The 19,035-nt window shown below is 40.7% G+C and overlaps 1 protein-coding gene across 2 annotated transcripts; it reads left to right on the top strand.

Annotated features, from left to right (window-relative positions):
* Positions 1-8,830: 8,830 nt before the first annotated feature.
* Positions 8,831-16,893, top strand: LOC131217262 (GATA transcription factor 28-like). 2 transcript variants are annotated; one of them, XM_058212141.1, is made up of 7 exons: positions 8,834-9,602; positions 12,958-13,035; positions 13,138-13,265; positions 13,398-13,496; positions 15,550-15,655; positions 15,880-15,951; positions 16,447-16,893. In XM_058212141.1, exons 1-7 carry the CDS (start codon positions 9,180-9,182, stop codon positions 16,519-16,521), a joined length of 981 nt encoding a protein of 326 aa, XP_058068124.1. In that variant the 5' UTR covers positions 8,834-9,179; the 3' UTR covers positions 16,522-16,893. The 2 variants fall into 2 exon arrangements, with proteins under 2 accessions (XP_058068125.1, XP_058068124.1); XM_058212142.1 differs by lacking the exon at positions 15,880-15,951 and having other exon boundaries at positions 8,831-9,602.
* Positions 16,894-19,035: the final 2,142 nt, after the last annotated feature.

The following is a 19,035-nucleotide window of genomic DNA, read 5'->3' as shown; positions in this document are numbered from 1 at the left end:
ATCTAATTCCTTTGCTATTTATATCTTTACCTCGATCATTTAGATGCTTCTCTAGTTCTTATGCTTGTTATAATTGCTTCACACCGCATGACTTTTTTTACTTTTATTCCTGTCATCTGTCTTGTAACTGCTTCTATACGACTATTATTCAATCAACCACTTAATAAATGATGTGATGTTGCTCAATGTGCTTTAGTTGTACTATCATAGAATCCTTTTTATATATCTCAACAAATCTCTGAATATACTACGCATATTTATCTATATCATACGTAACTCACTTTGATTCACTTTCGCAGAAATTGTTGACAATGGGTATAAACATGTCCCAAAAATGAAGGAAATTGAAATCTCAAATGGACCACAATATCTAATTAGGCCGTTGTGGTGATATTATCAATTGTAGGTTCTCTCCCACCCCTAATAGGAATTAGAGTTATACATGAGTTGAACCGTGTTAAGCTTGGCCCAGATTGGCTCGACTCAGCTAGCAGGCTACGCCAGCTTGAAATCAACTCAGCTCAGTCATCGAACTTGACTGGCCGGCTTAGCTCGCCTCGGCCAACAACTTGGGCCACTTTAAGCCGAGCTTGAGTTCAATCTTTCGAGTTGAGTTTGAGTTCGAGCCTAAGAGCTGAGTTCGAATTTAAATTTTAAGGTTTTAAATTTATATAATATATATTGTATTTAAATATAAATATAATAAAATATTTAGATTAAGCCAATCTAATCTTAGTGGGAACCGAGTTAAGTTTGGGTCAAGTTCTCCAAGTCTAGTGGAATTGAGCTCCGTCCAACTCAGACTTGGATAAAAAAATTTCAAGCTAAAAAAATTAACTTGACTAGGCTGGAACTCAATTCCGAGTCAACCTAATTAACTAAGTTAACCAGGTTCGTATACAGCTCTAAATTAGGAATAGAGATTGAAAGTATAATACCTTCGCACGTGAGAGGGAGAGGAAGTCTGCGGCAGTTGCAATATCCATACCATTCATCAGGTGGGGCAGCCACCAATGAATGTGCACGTGGCCTGCCTCACGGATGGACTCTTTTGCAGCAGTGGAGAGGTTGACCCACTTGGCGAATGGCCCTGTTCTTTCGCACGTGTCCAGTTCGGCACGTGCGATGCGAAGCCCGACCATAGATCTTACGCCGTTACGCGAGCGAGTATACTTATATTTCACTGTGGCGTGTCCCGCGCGGAAACGGATTGGCTACTCCTCCTGACACTAGCCAATGGCTGGTGGTCGGTGCTCTCTGGGGCCCACCGTGATGTATATGTTTCATCCATGCTGTCCATCTATTTTTACGGATCATTTTACGATTTGAGACCAGAAATTAGTTATATCCCAATCTCAATTGTACCACATTATAGGAAACAGTGTTGAATGAGCGTCGACCATTAAAAACATTTTGGGGGCCATAAAGGTTTTGGATCAAGCTGATTTTTGTATTTTGCCTTCATCTGGGCCTGTATGACCTAATCAACAGATTGGATGTCCAATAAACAGTCTGGTATTCCTTAGAAGTATTTTAATGGTGGATATCCAATCACTATTGTTTTCATGTGGTGTGGTCCACGTGAGATTTATATATCTCTAATTTTTTTTATAAATTCATAAAATGATCTTTAAAAATGGATGAACGGAATGGATGAAATAAATGCATCATTTTGGGGCCCACGGAGCACCGACCACCAGCCACGGGGCTGGTGTCAGGGGGAGTAGCCAATCCGTTTCCGTCACGACCCCACCATCGCGGGCAGTCATTTGATACTCCGGATGCGTATATCACTTGATACGTAAGCATTAAGAAACTGCATACACGGCATAAATTACCACAACTTAAACCGACAAGATTGTGGGACCCACTGTTATTAAGTCAAAAGCCCAAAATCAGGCTTGTAGAACAATCCTAATCTCTGATTCAGGGATACAGAATTTTTGACATAGAACCATTGGATATTTTTCATTTTAGCCGTCCAATTATTGCACACCAATCCGGTACTCAAATAATCGAGTAACCGTAAATTTGAGGTCATGATATATCTATACTGGGACCCCTAATTCGGACGGTTTAATTTGAATTACTTACATTCAAAGTATGCAATTTATAAGTGCCTGGACCTGCGTATCATCCATCAACACTGCTAGAGTATCAAACTCTATCTCACCTAAAATTTCTCTCCAGAGTCATTGTTGCGAACATGGACCACTTCTATCTCCTTTGAGGAATATTGAACGGCTATGATACGGATTGCCTCTGCCCCAAGCAATTTCCCGTAGTCGGAAGCTGCGTTGGGCCCACAGATCCCCGTGACAAATCTGCTCCGTCCATCAGTTTTGTAACGACAATAAGAAAAGATTCTAAAATGCGCACATCCAAAACTCACGTGTGCCACACCAAACAAAACAGTGGAACTATGATGCTTACATGCCATCCAAACCGTTCAAAGGGCTATTACCTAATAAACTGTAGGCACGAATATCATCCTCTTACAAAACTTCTGTAGCCCCACTGTATTTTCAATGGTGGTCATTCAATCCCCACTGTTTCGTGTGGTGTGGCTGGCATGAGTTTTAGGTCTGTCTGATTTTAGATTCCTATCCTACTTTGGTCTTTCAAAATAGATGAAGGGAGTGGATTTATCACTGCAATATCTGAAGCCCCCACACAGCTTCCGAACTACAGGAACTTCCTGTACCCCCGAAAATCCGCGTGGGATACCGTCCCCATCTTTATTTCTATTCAATCACATTCAAGACCAAGATTACGTTTTTGGTAGCGGATTAGGTGAAACCCGGGCTCACTCCTGACCGTGCGGCCCTTACCATTGAGCCCCCTATGATGTATGTATTCTGTATCCACGCCGTCCATCCCCTTTTCCGGATCATTTTAGAGTGATATACCAAAAATGAAGCAGATCCAATTATCAAGTGGACCATACCATAGGAAACAGTGGTGATTAACCATTAATGGACTATAAAAGATTTTGATTAGGCTGATATTTGTTTTAACCCTTCCTCCAGGCTCATGTGACCTTATCAACAGATTGGATGGAAAATAAGAACTAAGGAAAGATTAAGGTGCACTCTAAGAAGTTTTTAATGGTAAAAAGTCCAATCGCGGATATTTCATATGATATGGTCCACTTGATAATTGGATCTACTTAATTTTTAGGTTAATATCATAAAATGATATGAAAAAACAGATGAACAGCATGGATATAAAATACGTATATAGATTTACGTGGATAAAAGGCTGTCAAGGAACGAAGCCCCACCTTGATGGATCGTCGGACAGAAATCACTGATTCAAAGGTCGTAGCCATTTATTTATTTTTATTTTTATTTTTATTTTTGTTGAATTCTAGTTCCTGACCATCCATTTTCTTTCATTTGATCGGTCTGAGTTGCAGTTAATGGGCCGCACGTATTCCACGGGCTACATTATCCAAAATGTACGCACAGTCATGGTCTTGGATGGGATGTGCCGGAGTGGGAATGCAATGCACACTCTGGGCGTGTTTGGTAAGTGGAATTGAAGTCATGGTCTTGAATGGGATATGCCGGAGTGGAAATGCAATGCACATTGTGGGAGTGTTTGGTAAGGGCGTGTTTGGGCAGTGGAATTAGAATGGATTAGGTGGGATGGGATTCATCTGGTCCATGCCAATTCCACTCCATGTTCGGGAAGAATGGAAAAGCTTGGAATTAGATCAAATGAAATTGCATTGGGTCCGTGCCAATTTCACTCAATGTTAGGAAGTTGTGTAGGTCCCACCATGATGTGTGGACTATATCCACACCGTCCACCCATTTTTCGAGATTATTTTAAAGCATGGGCCAAAAAATCAGGTAAATCTAAAGCTCAAGTGGACCCCACCATAGAAAGCAATGGGGATTGAATACTTACCATTGAAAACTTCTTTGGGGCCACATAAGTTTTGGATCTACCTCATTTTTAGGCCCATGCCATAAAATGAGGTTACAAAACAAATGAACGGTTTAGATATAACATATGTGTATTATTCTAAATAATTTCAAATAATGGTGAGTATATCCATTCAATGTACCACCGTATTACTAACAAAGCACGGCATTAATCTTATTCCATGGCAACAGGGGACAATCCCTGCCATGGTAATAATTATATTTTTTGAATCCCATCTCACCTAATCCCTTCTAATCCCACGGCCCAACAGGGCCTAAGTGGAATTGAATGGCATCGAATTGTATTAGATGTAATTAACATCATTATTGCACAATGATTGCATGTCGGGAGATACTATAGTATTGTAGTCATCTAATCCTATGTTTGGAATAAATTTATTGCCATGTAGAACACTGGATTGAGCAAAATAATGTTTGGTGGACCATAGAATTGTAATCAATAGACCAAATTCATTCACTTGTACACATATATAATCAAAATGTCATGTTTAAACATTGTATATGGATACACTCATATCCATAGGTCAAGTGGCAGATTGAGTGAAAGATACCTTGGTATCGATTCCCTAGTGGGGGTGGCTAACACTGAAGTGTGAACACCCTGTGGGTGTACTAAAACTAAAAAAAAAAAAAAAACAAACAAACAAATAGTGTATATAGATGGAAAGCATGGATAACTGCATGCATCAATGTGAAGCCGACATGTGTCATGGATTTCAAAATCCACGAAATTCTTGTATGGGACTAAATGCAATACCATTCCATCTAATCCCAACCTTTCCCATCCTTTCCAAATGCTGGATGAAATTGCATAGAACTAAATGCAATTCTATCCTACCTAATTGCATCTAATACTTTGCGCCAAACGCTCCCTAAGGTAAGAGATGTAAGGGACGGGCTTGGCTAGCGACCCAACAATATCTTGTTAGCTGTTTTCGAAGCTCTGTGGGCCCACTATGATGTATGTGCTTTGTCTACGCCATTCATCTTTTTTGCTATCTCATTTTAGGACATGAGTCCAAAATTAAAGCATATCCATAACTTTAATGGACCACTCCACAAAAACAATAGGAATAATGGTGTCCACACACCTTTAAACCTTCCAAGGGCTTAAAGTGATGTTTATTTGCCATCAAACTTGTTCACCAGGTCACACATGCCTCGATGAAGGGAAAACACAAATGTCAGCTTTCGATCTATCTTGAATTTTGGACTTATATACTAAAATGACCTGACAAAATGAATGGACAACCTATATAAAACACAAATATCATGGCGCGCCATGGAGCTTTGACACTGACTAGTTTGATGGTGTTGGGGTCACCTGCCAAACCCCATCCGATTTGTGAGGCAATTGGTGGTGCACGTGGCAATATGCTAGTGGGTGCAGCAGATTTTGGTTCTCATTACATGGGGCCCACTGTAGACATGACTTGACTAGCAAACTGGTTAATCATTAATCTAGTTAAAGGAAAATATGTATTAAATGTAGACTATTTATTAACTTTTACTAATGTCCAATATTTTCAATTTTTTGGATTGGATTAAGTGTTTTGAGTAACACTGAACTCAAAGCAGCCCAGCATTGCACCATTTCATTGGCCTGCAATGCTTATTGGAGAGGGGCCCACCAGCTTTCAAAAATTATTGAGTACTTGTACTCAATTCTTCTCTGGAAGGCATTTATAAGCCAATGAAATGGCACCACGACAGGCCTCGTAGAGTTTGGTGTTATCCAAGAAACACAATCGCACATGTGTAGGTCATGTGATGTTTAGGAGTTGGGAGTATATGGTGATACTAACTAGAGCTTGGTGGTAGTACTGGACTGTAGCAAGATTTGACTGGACTGCCTTGGCATCATAGGTGAGCACTGCATACTCAATAACTTTCAAACATGCTTTGTGTGCCCTTGTTTCTAAGAACAACATGTGGCCAATTCAAATCTTACTTACATTGGGTCACTATATATTCCCTTGAACTTAGATCAAACTAGTTTTTGAAAGGTTGTAGATTAGGCAGTGATCATGACACGACTGACTAAAGTAGAACTTAACGTAGTAGGATTTGATTGAACCACATGCTGTTGTATGAGAACAGCCCACAAAAGCAACTTAAAAAGTTGTTAGTTTTGCAGAACAACACATACCAAATCAAATCTTGCCATGTCCAGTGACCAACATCAATGGTGGTGGGACTTTGTGAGGCCCACTTGACAACCCAAACATAAATTGAAGTTGGATCATGCGGTATCCTTGTGCCACCACCAACCTCCATGGTGGTAGGACTTTTGTGTGTTTCTATGAGTAGTCCATCCATTTTGCCAATCATTTTAGGTCCTGATTCTAAAATTGAAACATATATAAAACTAAAGATGACTACATCACAGGAAAACAACGAGGATTAAATCCTTACAATTGAAAACATACTGGGCTTACAAAATATTTGGATTAAGCTAATATATTATATGTATGGTAAAACTAGGGTAAGAAATTCCTACCATTAAAACCTTTATGATATTAAATTTATAAGGTTATTCCCACTAGAATGAACTGGAGCATTGGGGGTCATTTGGCACTGTGGATTGGAGGGGATTTGAGGGGGTTCAAATCCCCTGATTGTTTGCAGCATGAAGTAACTATGGGTTTCAATTCTAGGGGGTTTCCAATCCTCTCTTTTGAGGGGGTTTGTAATCCACAGTGAGAGCTTGGATTATACGTAAAATCATTTTAATAGTTGCAGGTGTAAATGTGTATCACTTAGAGGTGTACACGAGTCGAGCTGAGTCGAGCTTTGCCCAGCTCGTGCTCGACTCGAACAGCTCGAGTCTCGGTTTGGCCTACGAGCTTAAAACAATAGCTTGTGCTCGGCTCGACAAGTAGATCGGTCCAATCCGAGCCTAGTTCGAGCTGAGTTTTCGGATATGTTCCGCTACTTGCCAGAAAAAATGGAGAGAACGGAAGAGAAGACTCACTTTAGAAGAGGAAATCGTCCGGACAGACGCCGGAAGAAAGAATGCCGCCGGGTTGTGGAGAACGGCGAGCATATTAGGCGAACGGACGGTCAATTTGGGTGAAAGGGAGGGAGAAATGGGTTAGGATTGAGCGATTTGGGCGAAAGGAAGGGAGAAATGAGTTAGAGTTGCTGGGTTGAGCGAGTAGGGTAGGGCGAATGAGGGTTTTTTTTTTTTTTTTTTTTTTTTTTTAACCATTACAGATTCACTTAAATATTGATCCGAGTCGAGTCCGAGTCGAGTCGAGCTCAATACCGAGTCGAGGTAGGTCCAGTTTGGACTCGACTCAAAATATTCTTAGCTTCCAAAAATAGGCTCAACTCGGTTCCAACAGAGTTTTGATCCGAGCTAAGTCGAGCTCTTTCAAGCTAAGTCGAGCAAACCGAGCTAACTCTGCTCATGTACAGCTCTAGTGTCACTATACACTATCATTCTATTAGTCACATGGCCCGCTAATGATGATCAGCACAGTCCAAACATTGTCTATGTAAATCAACACCATCCAAATATTGTCTATGTAAATCAGCAAACATTGTCCAGCATTGTCTAAACATTGTCAATGATTAAAAATTATTGGTTAGTCACTCAAACATGATCTTGTGCTTGTGGCACATCCAAGACTTGAAATTTCATCATTTTCAGGCAAAACATATATTTCAACGGGTTTATCATGGCCATTGTGTCAAAAATTATACATCTCACTAATTAGTGATTAAAATTGATTTAGTAATTAAATTCAAACCCAATTAAATGTACCATAGATAAGTACCTTTGAATTAAAGTTGATTCACACTCCGGGATGCCAAACACAATGGGAGTATTGCAAATCCAAGGGGTTTATAATCCTGTGTTCCAAATCCACGCTCTCAAACAGGCCCTTAAAAACTCAGATTGATACAAAATTTTTACAATGTTTCATCGGTGGTTGCTCAATCCTCTGGTGTGGCCCACTTGAGTCTTAGATTTGGGTAATTTTTGGTCACGTTAACTAAAATGAGCTCACAGAACGGGTGGACCAGGTGGATTTCTCACAAACACCATGGTGCCCCACAGGTTCCGTTCCCCGCGCAGGAATGCCTTTTCCAGGGAAATCCGCGTCCATAAAACACATACATCACGGTGGGCCCCACAGAGTCCTGCCACCTCGGAGGTGGGTGGTGGCAGGGTCACCGTGCAATCCGCGTCCGTGTCAGGGTAGACTCCTGCTGATGAACGTTCCAGATTACACGTATACCACTGCGTCGGCACATGTCCGGCCGATCGCCTCTTCGCCCCGCGCGCGAATCCGCGTGGCTCTCTGTTGATGTGTTAAACGCGTCGGGTATTTTCGCAATATTTGCGAAGAATAGGGTCTATTTGCGATTTTCATACATGGCATGGTATTTTTGTAAATAACGAACCATCCAGGGGCATTTAGTTCTTGGGCTTCCATCTTTCCTCTTCCCTCTCTACCTCTTCATCTGCTTTACGGAGGCTCGAGTATTTGCACAGCATACGCGGGTTTCTTATTCAGAAAAGTGAGGTCCATGATTCGGTAACCTAGACCGTTCATATGCTGCAAACCAACGTGAATGAACCATGCATAAAGAATATAATATATAAAAAATTAGAAATTTTATACGTTTTCAGCAAATGGACGGTTAATAAGAAATTTGATTTATTGGTGTCTATTTGAGTTTATTTATTATTATTATTTTTCTCATATCCAATCCATAGTAGATAAAAACAGATCAATGGTTCAGATTACAAAATTGTTGTCCCAATAGTTAAAATCGGAAAACTGGGTAAACTATCGGATGGCATGCGCTGCGTATTATATAGTTCCTACCACTTTTTCTTTGCAGCAAAAGCCCAAAAAGCCCTCTCTCTTTTCTCTCTCTCTGCAATAGCGCTAAAAAAGAATCCTATCCATTCGCTTCTCCCGAAACAACCCCTCCCCAAATCCTGACCGTAGATTTCAATCTCCAAACCCTAGATCTAATAAAATCTAGGGTTTTCTTCCTTTCCTCTCCAGATCTTCATCTCCTTCCCCATCCTTCAGCCTTCATGGATCAAAACCCCAGATCTATCCGATCTGCCGTTTTCTCCACCGATCTCAGCCGTCGGATCTAAAAACCCCCAAGATCTGCTGCCTCGCTTCATCCTCTTCTCTTTTCACCCTCAGATCTATTTCTAGCCGTCCGATCTATCTCTCGATCACCATCTGATACGAGATGGCCGACAACAACAACGCTAACCCTGATGTCAAGGTCCAGGCCGTCCACGGCCACCAGCAGCATCACTCCGGTCCGTACCAGACGCAAGATCACGTCCACATGCTCGCCGCTGCGGCTGCGATGAGCCTTCCAGGCCAGATGGACGACCACCAGCATGGTGGACATGTCGATCAGCAGCAGCCGCAGCTGATCCAGGTCGTCGCCGCGCAGCCGATCCAGGTGCATTACGTGCAGGAGCCGGTTGCCGTGGTCCAGGAAGATCCAGCCGCCGGAGGTGGTGGTGGTGGGTCCGGGAGATTGGATGTGGATCTCCAGCAGAACAACCGCATCGGGGTCGTGACCAGGAGCCAGACCGCCAATCAGCTCACGCTCTCGTTCCAGGGCGAGGTCTACGTTTTCGACTCCGTCGCCCCCGAAAAGGTGTCTTCTTCTTTCCACCCTTTTCTTCTCCTTTTTTTCTACCGATAGTCGGATTCTGTCTTTTTTATTTTTTAATTTTCAATTTCTGATGATCTTTGCAAGTGCATGTAGTTACATACTCAAAATTTGGGGGTTGGAAAGGTTTATTTAAGATTTTTCTTGATTTTCGACTAAGATCCTAGGGCTTGTTTGGATGTCCTCCCAAATCATGATTTTGGTGGTGGATCGTGTAGTTACTCTTTGATTGGGAGTTTAAGCAGTCTTGTTTTGTGGGGTTGCAGTACATGTTGAATTCCGTTCCTTTTTTTTTGTTTTTTGTTTTAACAGCATGCTGTGATCATTATCTCTCAGACTCTCACTAGTGCAATTGGTTGTTCTTTTGCCTTGTTTGTTATGGAATTTGATGATTATCTTGCAATGGAATTTGTGTGCCTGTCATCGGTGAGAATTGAATTTGCAATGGATTTTTTGCATCATTTTAATTGGTTTTTGAAACAGTTTCTTTTTGCAGCCTCACACTATATGTTGAATTTTGTTCCTATCTTAGGGCATGCCATGATCACTCTCTCTCTCTCTCTGTTGTAACTGCTTGTTCTTGTTCTTTGTTCGTAATTGAATGTACATTATTTTCTGAATTTTGGGCAGTTGAGCCACTAGGAAAATATTGTGTCGTTGTCTAGATATTATAAGTAGGATTGCCAGACCTGCGTGTAGAATTAGCCCTTCATGCCATGTTTTAAATCTCTTGTATGGGAAAAGGATTTGGACCTTATGCTTCAAATTGAATCTTACGGGGAACGGTTTGAACCATATGTTCAAATCCTTTTCCCTGAAAATGCTAGTTAAATTACATGATTTTTAGTGATTGTTATGGTGTAGGTTTTGAATCCACAGACTGGAGTTTGCAATTTTCCTTTTTTTTTTTTTTTTTGCGTAGTCCGTGTTTGTTTTCCATATCCACATGCTATAATGTGGGCAGTTTGGAAAGAAAGAAATGGGAAGATTTTCAACAGCAAAGCCTCTTCAAATGATTTAAAGAAAATTTGCAGCTTCGATCATGGATTTGGGATATGATGATAGAGGAATTTTGGGGCACACCGAAAGTTGATTTCTTTCTTGCGAGGCTGGAGAAGAATGGTGATCATTGGGCAGCTCAGTTGTTCTTTGACCCTGGGGTTCTGTATCTGAGTTTTTCCCTTCGCAGTGTCATTTTCTCTTTTTGCTGTTTTCCTATTTTGCTCATGGTGGTCTTGTCTGCAAGTTGATGTGAGTGTCACCCAGCTATGTACCAGCTCAATTTCTTTAGCCATAGCCTCTTATAGCCTAATCATCCGCTTCTCTACCAGTGGGCAGTCCTAAATAACCCAAAACAATTCCAACTTTTCTGCCAATCAATGACCCCAGTCTACCATAATACCAGTCTACATAACCCATCAGTCTCTCATGCACTATAAAACCTGCTCCTACACCCAGCCAGCATTAGCCTAATCTTGAGGCCTAATGCCTTCAGACCACCCAAATAGACCTGCAGCAGTCCTTATTTCTGACCTTTTTTAGGCCCCATAAACCAGCCTTAATTACTGCAAAAGAACCTATTTCAGTGCCCTCCTTATCCCTTTGTAAATCCATAAACATCCAATGAACTGTGCCGTAACTTTTTCTTAACTTTGAACCGGTCATCTAAGAAACTGATTTTCTACTCCTTTTCTGAACCTAAAAGCCATTCCAATCTGTCCCTATTCCATTTCATTCTTCACATTAAATGGGACTTCTTTTAGTCCTAAATGGTTGAAGATGAGCAATGTAATACCTATTTTAAAAAAAACTGCGGATTGGCACTGTCTAAAAACACGAGAACCGAGGATCATCCAATCATATCTGATTGAAGATCAGGCCCATTCAGAAGTCCTGATTAAAGAGCCAGCTTATCCAACTCGTCATTCTTTGAGAATGACTGAGCAAAGTGACTCCAATGAGGCAGAGGTGAGCGTCTGGTGGGCCACAATGAACTTATTCAGCTATTTGCACTACACAATTATCCAATTCGATTAAACGGGCTTCATCCCCGGTTGATGTTTGTCCAAAGGGGAAGGGGGAATTAGGGAAATGAGAGGAGCTCACTGTCTCTTGAAGGGAAGAACTAAGGTGGTTGATGGATTAGTGAGGGTTTCGTTCCAGTTCCAATCATTGTTGATTATAAATTTATCTAATTTTAACCTTTCTTAAGGGTCAGTTTGGTTGCACCAAATTTCATGACACTGTGCACCAAATTAGACTCATTGGTCATGAAATGTCATGAATATCATAGGATTCTTTTGAGATGCTTCTTAATATAATTCTTTGTTTAACCCTTCAAAGAAAGCACATGATGCCATGATTTTTAAATATGCATCATATAGCAATTACTTAGGCCATTGCACAATGATTATGGGCTGGATTCCTTTCTCTTGACCACAGAGGATGATGCTAAGGGCCAAGACTTAGGGTTCTGGAAATCTGCATTTAAATGGTTGCAATAATCCTCCCTCCAAGTATGTGAAAGAGGAAATGTACCAGAAGCTCTTGGGAATAGTTCGATTGAATTTTGAAGCCTGTGGAGTCCACCAAGGAGAGGTTTAAAAGATTAGGAGATCCTAAACTGCTAAATCTTTTCCTCATGCAAGGCTTTGTATAATTAATGCGGAAAGGGTATAGAATGATTGTAAAATTGAGTTTAGTCGTGTATTATATGAAGGCAATGAGTTAGCTGATGGACTTTTAGCTTAGAAGGATGAGAAGATCATCTAGCTGAATTTGGCAATATCTGCCCTTTGGATAGAATGGTAGCTGTAAATTTTCTCTAGCAACTAATATTTCTTTTATTGAAGAAAAAAAAATGTTGATTTATGGGTTTTGTGGTAGCGTGCAACGTATCTGTTGTGTCTGTGACTATGAGCTTTTATTCCATTTGCATTTTGAAAGGTTCCCTTTTTAATGCGAACTTTGTTTCTATTATTTGCTCAACTCTGGGTGTTGTAATATGCCATTGGTCTGTTTGTGGGCTGTCATGTGTAGATATGTTCTTTGTTTTGTTTTTTTTTCCATTTCTCCGTTAAACGATGACAATTTTTTATTAGGAAAAAGTTGGAGATATTTGGCAAGAATATCTATTAATGAAATGGATAAGCATCACTAACTAAAAATCAGATCTATTGCTTTGTTGTTTTCACTTTCATTACTCTTCTCGTTTCTTTTCTTGTCAAATAGATTTGAAATGGTTTTTTGGATTCATTCTCGTTGGATCTTTTTTTGCACTTTGCTGCCATAGAGTCATTCAAGAAGATGAATGTCATCCTGTTTTGAATATATTCCACAGGTTCAAGCAGTGCTCTTATTATTGGGTGGGCGTGAAGTAGCTTCTTCTGTGGCTTCCATACCACATCATAATAATAGGGTATCATCTCTGACTTCTTGTGCTTTCTTATCAATTAAGTTACTGGTCTCAATTAGTTGTTTTAGTGTCATCAATATCCATTCTTACCAATCGTTCAACCAGGTGCTAATTGACGCTCAAGGGAATATGCCCGAGAGAGTTGCTTCATTGATGAGGTTCCGTGAGAAGCGAAAAGAGCGAAATTATGAAAGGAAAGTCCGCTACAATGTCCGCAAACAGGTTGCAATGAGGTGCGTTGGCTTACTGTTACCTTCGATTTTCCTATTCATTCTATTTTCCATATTTTGTTTCTAATAACTTTATTTTCTCTTTCACTTCTAAATGTTTTGCTCAAAATTACTCATCAACCTTGGCTTTTGTAGGATGAAACGATACAAGGGTCAGTTCACCTCGTCAAAGACACCTGAAGAGTATGAGAATTGGATTTTATCGAGAAAGGCATCCCCCCCAAGAGCGACTGAGTAAGCTCCTAACTCATGTTTTCCATGTGCTTTTATTAGCCTGTACCACTTTTTACATTGTGTTGCTTTATTAGTGCAAATATAGGTTTCCCCACTGAATTTTCAACTTGTGAGGTTGATCAATTGACTAGGTTGGGTTAAAGGAGCTTGAAATATGCTCTTGATTGATCTTTCGGTAGACCACTATGTTAGTAATTTAAATTGCTTCAACTGGATTTGTCTTATGCTATGTCTCGGCAGCAATTTTCTTTTAGTTTGGTTTGTTACATTGTTTTATGGTCTAAGATGAATGCTTACGCATGATGTGTTAGATTTTGTGTTCTAGAGTATTTTGAGCCTCCCTCTTAATAGAAAGATTGGATAAGTAATATTATTCTGCTGCCATTTCAGTTTTCTGCCAGATCATGTCTTCCATTTGTACTAAATATTTAACAACAATGCAAGACTTCAAAATTTTCTTTCAAGAAACAAATGCCCTGTTTTGCGTCTAAACAGGGCTGGGTATTTGGGGATCCTTTTTTTTTTTTGACTTTTGCCCCTTTGTTTTTCTAAAGACTAAAAACTTTGATACTGGCAGTGTGCAATGGAGGGTACGCAGGCACCTAGATTACTTAGAAATTGTGTACATGGCATACAGGTCATTGAACTGTCCAAATTATGGCCCAGTTTAGATGTATAATGAACAGAAAAGTTCTGCTTGTTTGATCCTCTATTGGTTTTGTGCTGAGTTATTTGATTGAAATGAAAAAATATCCTATGGTCCAATTTCAACTAGTGTCCTCGGATCAGAGGTTAGGATTGTTTGACCAATCTCAATTTTGGGACTGTGACTTGGTGACAGTGGGTTCCTCAACTAAGCCAGTTTAATTTGTGTTAATGTATCGTGTTCAATTTCTGAGTGCCTGTGTATCAAGCATCATACTCTTCCAGGGTATCAATCAAGCCCCCTTTCAATGACACTAGTTATGTGGTCCTAGATGTATTGTCAGTTATCTAGAATATATATATTTTTATCTCATACCTTTTTCTAAAATAATTTTTTTTGATCTTTCAAATTTTATAATTATTATTTTTTTGAAATATATACGTTTTCTAAAATAATGCTCAACTATTTTGTAAAAACATGTTTTCTGGGTCATCTCTAACTGTACAGTTGTGTGGAAGTATCGTGGCAGAGTCTACCGTGTCTGGGTGAGATGGTGCAGCTGCAACCCTTTTCTTATTCTGGTCATGAATGCATTGGACTGGTTCTTTAGCCATCACTATTATTTTCAGTTCATTTGGAGTTGACTGCTCACTGTATTTTGTTGTTCTGGTGCTTTTCTCATTCTGTAAATACAAATGACTGTCGTAAACCTCAATTTTTTCCTCTGCAGATGGCCTTTGGCCATTTTCTTGCCCTGACCAGCTAGTTCTCTCCTAGGCATGGTATTCCAAACATGTGGGACCCATGATTCAGTGATCCTATTTGTTGATATTGTGGGTCCCTTCTTGGATATAGACGGATATGCAAAAGCCTGATTTATTGCAAGATATTAACCTGTTGATATATTTGGCAAACAACATATAGACAGTGAATAAAGAAATACAGCAACATTCCACCTTTAATGGGGAATGGGCCAAATATCTTAATTTCAGCATCTTCAGATCCAGGAGATCTTTGGTGTGGTCCCCATCCATAGTGGGTCCCCCATCATGTCCATTATCTGGTTGACCGCATCATGGGCCCACATGCACTACTGAATCCATGCTCCATACCAAAGTAATACGTTTGCAATTCTCAGGACTTCAATTGTGAATCTGGATTATTTATCAAGATAAAGAGATCGTATTTATATTTTCTCTATACTTAAATCTATAATAACATCAGACCTTATCTCTTTTGCAATTACAAGTTGCACATGATCATTTTGTTAGCTCTTGGGTTCTCTCATGTTGCCTTGTCATTTGCAATCTGACTTTTGCTTGGATGCTTTAATTTAAAATGCATGCAGCATTACTGTCACTGTTGAATGGTTGTTAATGTTTTCATTTGATATATGGTTTTGTTCAGATGTCATCACTGCGGCATTAGTAACAAGTCTACTCCAATGATGCGCCGTGGGCCTGATGGTCCGAGGACCCTTTGCAATGCCTGTGGGCTTAAGTGGGCAAACAAGGTTAGTATTCTTGGAAGCTTCTTTTGGTATTTTCTTAATTTTCTGCGAATGTGATCTTGCAAAACATGACAGCAATCGCTTTCCGTTGTTCCTTCAAGGGGAGCTTTTGTTCCTGTCTATGTTGGATGATGCCTTGTCATCCTTTTTCACAGTTTCCACTTCTTAGAAAAAAGAAAAAAAAAATGGTTTCCTTTGTGCATCTTCTGAGACCGAGAGCTATGCAGGGAATACTGAGAGACCTTGGGAAGGGCGGATCGGGTACATCCCCAATTCCTCTGGCCAACCTGAATGATGAGGTAAAGAGATCTCTCGTGGGGTCTCTCTCTCTCCCTCCCTCCCTCCCTCTCTCTTGATGGTTGTCCATTGTATTTTTAGTGTTCTTGTGCTTCATCCATTATAGATGCGGCATATATGTGGCAATCTGGAATGTTGAAATCATCGGCCATTTATCAATGGATTAGCCTGAAATCATCAGCAATCTTGATGGTTGTACATTGTATTTTTAGTGTTCCTGGGCTTCATCTATTATATATGCGGCATAATAGAATGTTGAAATCATCAGCCACTTATCAATGGATAATAGCCTGACATTCACATGTATCTGGTTGGTCTTAACTATCTGCTTCTCATCGGCTCTGGACCATTGACCTTTTCCTTTAAACTGTCCATCTGATATGGCCACCAAGTGAAGAGTTAGGATCACTCAACAAGTAGAATTATCAGGATTTAGATTCTACTTGGGAATGCTTCTATTCTATTTTCATGCTTCTTGGCTTGTTACTGTTTTGCAGCTGGATGCCATGGATGCTGACCCAGAACCCCTCGCCATAGAGGGAGGTGCTGCCAATGGACACGAAACGTCGTGATGGATCCCATGCCCGTTGCGAATTGCAGTTGTCCTTCTCTTAGAGAGGATGGGAATGGATGGAGGGGAGGAGAGCTCAAAATCCCATTTTAAGGGCCTTCTTTCCTCAGGCATATAATACTTGTAACAATGGATCTGAGAAATGAGAAACTACTTATATATTTGGTCTCATATGGCACTTAAAAAGACTGTAAGGGTCACGTGTGAATGGACGGACCATGGATGGACGGATTGGATGTTCCATCACTAGGTTAGATCTGACATGGTTAAGGACATCTATTTCTTAGGCACCTCCTCTGGTAAATGCTGTAATCTGATGTTTATGTTTGGTGAATGGTAGTCATTTCAACTTATTTCTAATGGCTTTGGAAGATGACTGCTGTGGACTTCTCCATTTTTTTAATTTGTGGGGCTGCTGGGTTTGCAGCACTTTCTGATGTGCTTCTGTCGAAATCGTGAGTGGCCCACCCAAATGGGCAGTGTTGATTTGATGCGTTTGGATGTTCTGTCATCCTCTCTAAAGCAGAGGAAATCCGAATATAATGGGGTGGACGGGTAGTGTGGTCCATATTGGGATAGGAGTATATGACCGTTCCATGGTTTCATGTGGCAGTACAATGTGTTAACAGGGCCGTTGCAACTAGCAAATGGCTTATGGCATTGTCATCAGGGAATGGATAGTTGATATGAATTTCCATCTGTCCCACCCATGGTGAATGGCATTGGTTGCTCTAAATTGGCGCACGTGCTTGTTCTTATAGAACAGTGGCTGGTTATCCAACTATGGTACTGCTTGCATACATGGCCTCCGTGACCATCCAAACTGGCGTTTCCATTCTGGATGCGCATTGAATTTTTATCTGTCCATATGATGGTCACCAGATTAACGGTAAGGATCACAGTCAGTGTCTACAATGCACTTTGGAATTTTAACTGTCCATATGATCATGATCATGATCAGTGTCAATAATGCAGTTTGATCAATCGAAAGAGGGCTGGGATTGAAGTGCATTGGCTCTTGAACTGTCGACTAATTTGACAATCAGCAATATGCCTTGGCTAAAACGGTCGCACGTGCCAAATGTGTGAGCACTCACACATGTGCCGTGATTGTCAGCATTAGATCTTTTAAGTGTACCGCGTGTTAACGTGCACATGCGAAGGTAAACGCTGCATAAACCACAAAGCCATCTTTTAAAGTTCCCACGTGCAGAGCTGTACACGGGTTGAACCGACTTAAGGCAAACGCTCGGTAAAGCTATCTTTTAAGTTCCCACATGCAGAGCTGTACACGAGTTGAACCGAGTTGGGCTTGGCACTGGTTCGGCTCGGCCAGTAGCTAACCTAGCTCGAACTTGTCTCAGCTCGGTTTTGAGCCTGTCCGACCAGCTCGGCTCAGTCCAATCATCAGCTCAGGCCAATTCGAGGCGAGTTCAAGCCTGTGCAGCATTTCCTCGACCGCATACAACGCATCTTCAATTTTTCAAAGAATGCAAAATGGTAACAATATTTTTATGGTTATTTCATCGAACACTTAGAGAGCAACATCACAATCAAACAGGTATCCATTACTTCCTTGCCAACACTTCTTTGAATCATTTCATCATAGAGTCGTTGGAGCAACATTTATATCAAAATAACTGAGTCACTGAGTTGATTTAATCTGGGTCAAGTTGAGTCAGGCCCAAGCATGTTCAAACTTGGCTCAAAATTTTTTTGAGCTCCAAAAATCAGCTTGACTCAGTTCGAATTCAATTTCAAGCTGACGCGAATCAAGCTTTTCCAAGTTAAATGGAGCAAGCCGGCCAAGCCCTGGTTCGCGTGCAACTCTACCCACATGTGTTGTATAAGCAGAAACTAAGATAAAATACTTAATGCATAAGCACATTATTTCAAGTAACTTAGGACTGAGTTTAGATAGTATTACTTAAAGATAAGCCACCTATCATTCGAATCTGTCGGGTTGGACCACCCTAAATTTCCACCACTATTTACCGCATCATGCTAACCTTTAATGTGGACCAGTTATTATATTGGACCCACCTAGGCCTGTCTTCAATGTAAACTGTCTATCGTGTGATGCCTACCTTCAATGTAGACCATCCACCTTGTGAGGCCCACTTTCGATGTGGTCTTTCGATTGCATGGGCCTACCTTGTATGTGGGTCGTCCATCATCCGGGCCGCCTTGGATATGGGTCTTTCATCTCTAGGAGCTTAACTTACCTTCATGTGTGCCGACCGCCGCTCGTGAGGACATGTTGTCGGACTCCATCCAATGGCTGGCGAGTGGCGACAGCTGCTGGTATGAACATCGATGCCAGATTAACGGCTGGATTTGAAAAGGATGTTGATTAGGTCACAAAGACCGGGATGAAGTGGAAAAATAAAAATAAAAATATCAGCATAAACCAAAACTTTTGTGGCCTTAAGAAGTTTTTAATGGCAGATATTCAATCACCACTGTTTCCTGTGGTGTGGTCCACTTGAGATTGAGATCCGGATAATTTTTGGGA

Source organism: Magnolia sinica, chromosome 10, assembly GCF_029962835.1.
Source record: "Magnolia sinica isolate HGM2019 chromosome 10, MsV1, whole genome shotgun sequence".
In the NCBI taxonomy this organism is placed as follows: Eukaryota; Viridiplantae; Streptophyta; class Magnoliopsida; order Magnoliales; family Magnoliaceae; genus Magnolia; species Magnolia sinica.
Note: the sequence above shows the minus strand (reverse complement) of the source record. Positions and strands in the feature narration are given on the sequence as shown.